Source organism: Morone saxatilis, unplaced genomic scaffold (assembly GCF_004916995.1).
Source record: "Morone saxatilis isolate NCDOM2014 unplaced genomic scaffold, NCSU_SB_2.0 Contig8, whole genome shotgun sequence".
Taxonomy (NCBI): domain Eukaryota; kingdom Metazoa; phylum Chordata; class Actinopteri; family Moronidae; genus Morone; species Morone saxatilis.
Window position 1 is genome coordinate 24,291,663 of NW_023340257.1, and position 4,699 is coordinate 24,296,361.

A 4,699-nucleotide genomic window follows, 5' to 3' on the forward strand; every position below is an offset into this window, starting at 1 on the left:
TGTGTGTGTGGGGGGGGGGTAATCCTCCCGCTTGGTCTAAATAATCTTTGGCATCAATTAACGAACACGTGCGCCAAGACCGGCAGAGTTTCCTGATCAATTATTCACAAACTCCGGGATCATATTTCTCCTCTCAGAAACTTCGGGCCTGAGAACCGGGAGGTACCGTGTGTGTACCGCCGACTCCAGCGGGTTAACTCTCCCGATAAAAGTGCAGTTTGTACGGTTATGTTCTCCGTCGGCTCTCCCGCCTCCAATGATCAGGAGCCGGAGCCGGTGGAGAGCCTGTTGCTATAGTAACAGCGGTAGACGAGGATGTGTCGTCAAGCTGGCGAGCGTCAAATAGATTATTACCGGAAAACGGATGCGTCCCTCTTCAAAATAAAAGCGCATGGTTGTGTCACATGGGCGATAATGAATAAATTGATTAAAAAATAAGTAAATAGTTTACTAAAATAAGTTGCATCGTCACACGTAGCCAAAACTAAATGCCCGAAAGTCATAGTTATGTTTTGCTCTATTAGGCAATGGGCATTAATTGCACTTAAAGCTAAATAACAGAGTCAGTATCTGCGAAAAAATAGAAAGCATTGTAAAAAAAGATACATTTGATGTAGACTACATTAGAGTTTAAGTTGTTAAAAATGTGAAAACCTGAGAAATCCACCCAAAAGAAACAACTGAACTAACTAAAGGCACGAAGAAAATAACGTGAACATGTAAGAAAGGCACGTTTTCTTTTTGATGTTATGTGAATCTAAAAGTAAGAAACAGAGAGTAATAGCATACATGTGTTTTTTTTGTTTTTTTTTTATGAATGGGGCACACACCTGATTTGTCTTCACGTGATCTCCAAGTCGACGTGACTCTTATTCTGAAAGTGGGAGGAGGAAGTGCAGTTTGTCGCACCATGTGCAGCTTGACGCCAGCAGCAGTGAGTCAGGAGCGGGAGAGCAGAGAGAGAGAAAGAGAGGGGGGGGGAGCTCGGCCAGGTAAAGGTGTGCGTTTGTTTGTCTGCCTATGAATGTGGGGGAGACAGGAAGGGGTGACGGCGTGAAGAAGAGACGGAGAGGGGTGAGAGGAGGACAAAGGACCCGACCGAGAGGAGGAAGAGCTGGAAAGAAAGAAGGAAAAAGAGGAGAGGGAAGGATGTCGGAGAGGATAGCTTCGTGTGGGAGCTTGTATGACAGCAGCACCAACCTGCTGCTACAGTACTGCAACAACGGTGAGCTGCCTCCTCTTCCTCCTCCTCTTCCTCCTCACATAGAAGCACACACACACTGGAATTCACTTTGGTTTTCAGATATGCACACATTTACCTCAAAACGTCTTTAAATTGGACATTAATTTGATGGAGAAACAGCTGCTCATCCACCGAAAACGACCTGTGACTGCGCACATTAGTCTGCATTATATATTCACTGTTTCAGCAGCTTCCTTCATTTTATGGAGATGTTCTGACTTATTTTCACGGCTTTTAGGCTTTTTCCCCCTTAAAATATACAAAACATTAGCATAGTGCAGCCATTTGTTTTTGGCATTTAAAACCTATATGAACAGTGAAATGTGTTTGAATGGGACTTCATCTAATATAGTGGATTTTATATTCTGTGGTGGATTGATTTAATATTCTATGGTGCAGAGGAAGAAAATACTTCCATTATTCAGTTATTTTCCTAATAATATTGTTTTCTTTTCTTGTTTGTAGTTCCTGTTTTATTGTAGAAATCTTCCTCCCATCTACCTTTTAATAAAGCTATCAGTGAATCAATGTCGTTAAGTTCCTCTCAGTCCACAGCTGCAGTTGGTTGTCAACACTGCCTCCTTTTAACTTTTGAACGTGATCCATTGAGTTTGATTTGAATGCACGGTGATCTCTGATGGCCGTTTGGCAGTTCCCCTTTGTGTCTCCGTATCTGTCGCATCCTGCTTCACAAATATAATGCAAATGCCTCGCTGCCGCTGCTGCTGCCAGGCCACATCATATCTGTGGTGGCGGTGATGGTGGCTGCTGATTAAAACGTGTCTGTCAGCTGGACGAGGCTGTCTCAAACAAAGTAGATGGCGTTTTTCTGGAGATGTAAAGATCCTCAGAGAGATGAGCCGAACGCACGTAAACCCATGTTGTTATCTGTGATTATCTGTGAGCCCCCCCCCCCTGCAGTCCACTCAACTTCACAGACAGCCATATTGAGCGGCAGGTGCAGAGACAGCGAGGGGTCATGGGAGTCTGATCAGAGCTGTGAGGGCCGTTATCCGAGGATGAAGCCTGTGCCGTTCAAACCGTTTGGTGAGTGCTGTGGTCCAGAAGATAAAGAGTCCAGTGAAAGTGTAAAAGGTGAGGCTCAGGTCGGGCCCTCAGTTTCACAGGTAGAATAAAACTAAATGTGAAGTGGATAACGTCGGCTGCTGGAAGAGAAGGGGGCTGACAGCTGGCCCTGCAGTGAGGCATCAGCTGCTTAACCTGGGTGTATTTCTTTGTATTGTGACGCCATTGACTGCCCTGATCCAGTGTGGCAATTTATTCCATTCAAAATAACCGTACTATTAAAGTCTGCGGTTCAATAAGCAAGGTACATGTTGATCTTATTTTGGTTATTTCTGCCTAGAAATCCGTTTATTTGAAGCACGTTTCTACTTTAAAGGCAGCTTGAATCACACTTGCAGATAGGGAAGAGAGAGACACTGGTTCCAGTTCAGTTATTCTGATTACTGGGACACGCTGGTAGCTTAATGATGTGTGTGTTGCTGTATTTCTGAGCACCATAGAAATAGAAAGAAGAGGACAATCCTCAGAAACACAGGTGTTCAGGTGTATCTACCCATACGTCTGTGAAGGTTGACTTTGAGCTCAGAGTCGGTTCAGGTTTAATTCCGCACTATAAGTGGTCAGAGATTAAATGTCTCCTCGGTCCTCACAAGTACAGAAAAACAGGCACTGTATGTGTTTGCTGACATTTCCAGATATTGACGCCCCAAAGGAAAGAAAAAACAGATATTTTCGCTTGCCTTCCTCCACTCAGAGGTCAGAGGTCAAACTGTGGAGCTGGGAGGGATTCAGGGTCTTATCGGGGACACTTCTTCAGCCTGAACTCTCTCTTCTCGAGTACGACTGTCACTGTGTACCATGGAGGCTCAAGAGGCTGCAGGTTTGGGGCTGTTTGCTGTAATGCAGGGACACCATGAAGGTATTTTTAGCTTAAAAAACAACTGAGAGAAGTTGCTCCTAATACTAAAAGATCTGGAGGACAATGGGAATCACTTGAACTCGAAGATAGCGGTTGATAAACAGACTAAAGTACCGTATGAAATCCGGACTTCTAAAACACTTTTACCATGATAAGTGTGGAGCTGATAACAGGCGTGCTGCAGCAGGTGAGACGCAGGCTGGACAATAATGCCACAGTACAACGGACGGGTCACACCGGCGACGTCTGCCATGGCGGGTCTGGATGTGCTGTTGATCTCTGCAGAGCAGCATCTGCCAACTGAGCTCCCATCAACCTCCTTGCTTCCTTCATTGTCGTGTCTGTCCATCTTTCTTCCTCTGCCATCTGTCCGCTGTCTGTAACCAGATCGGCTCTCCTCGGCCACCTGGTCGCACCTTGAGCCAAATTCACTTTCCATCCCGCCTTTCTAGTTTTTATAGCTTTATTGTCCTCGAGTGCGGCGTACTGTGGGGCCATATAATGAGTCAGTTTAGCCTCTCTAATGCTGACAACTTCCATGGCTTTATCTAAATGATCCCGCTGAGGCAAACTCCAGCCATCTGGGACTCCGGGCACCATAAAACAAGGAGTAAGTGTCCCACAGTGCACTCTTCTCAGCCCTGTTGTCTTCAGTGTCTGAAGGAGGTTTGTTGGGTTCAGCCGCTGTTGGTGCTTCCAGCTTTCTCTGCGTAGTTTTGTCTTTCACTCAGATTTAATTTAGTGTCCATCAGGCTGTGGAGAATACATCTCACTGGTGCTCACATCCAGGATTTAATATGAGCAAAGAGGATGGAAGTGGTCTTGATGGGCTAAAAATACACATTAACAGAGTGCCAATCAGGAACACATTTACAATGGAAAGGGTACCATATGTGCAGTGTGGGTCCATGCTGGTAGTGCAGAGTACAGTGTGTTCTTTGCGCTGTAGATTGACATGAAATGACTGATGGCTGAGTAACTGTACGCAGTGTTACAGCGACAGGAGCTGTCAATCACAGCACACAGGCCTGTGATTGGCCAACTTCTGCCTGGCATTCGCTGTAGAGAGAAAAGAAGAGGGGAAAGCACCACTTAGCTGAAGGCTGACTGTGCTGCAGGGTTTTGGTTTAGTCTGGTGAACACTTTGTATCTCCCAAATGTTAATCTGTTAGAAGCAGAAGAGGAACTGTTTTCATTTTAATCCGCATGAATCGTATCATTTCTAGATCAGTTCGAGTTAAAGATGTGTCTGTTGTTCTTTTAGCTTTTTCTTATCGTCAACACATTTCGGGAAAATTCCAAAAACTGTGGACCCTGAACTGACCCTGGTTCCTATGAAGATGTAAATCTTTAAAATTGAGCCACTAACATACTTTAATTTTTTAATTTCCTAAAACAGCTGGCTACTGTAGTTTTTAGCAGGATTTACTCCGAGTGAATCAGTTTCAGTTGTGAGTTAATACGTTTGCTCATATTTGGAGTTTTCCGGCAGCAGGATGGTGTATGTGGGA

At 44.8% G+C, this 4,699-nt stretch overlaps 1 protein-coding gene across 1 annotated transcript in view; it reads left to right on the forward strand.

The window, feature by feature from the left end:
- Positions 1–1,102: 1,102 nt before the first annotated feature.
- The window catches only part of eml2 (EMAP like 2), a 28,176-nt gene continuing 24,579 nt past the window's right edge, over positions 1,103–4,699 (forward strand). The window contains exon 1 of the mRNA XM_035679978.1: positions 1,103–1,225. Coding sequence (XP_035535871.1) covers positions 1,150–1,225 — 76 coding nt within the window. The 5' untranslated portion in view covers positions 1,103–1,149. The remainder of the gene's footprint in view (positions 1,226–4,699) is intronic.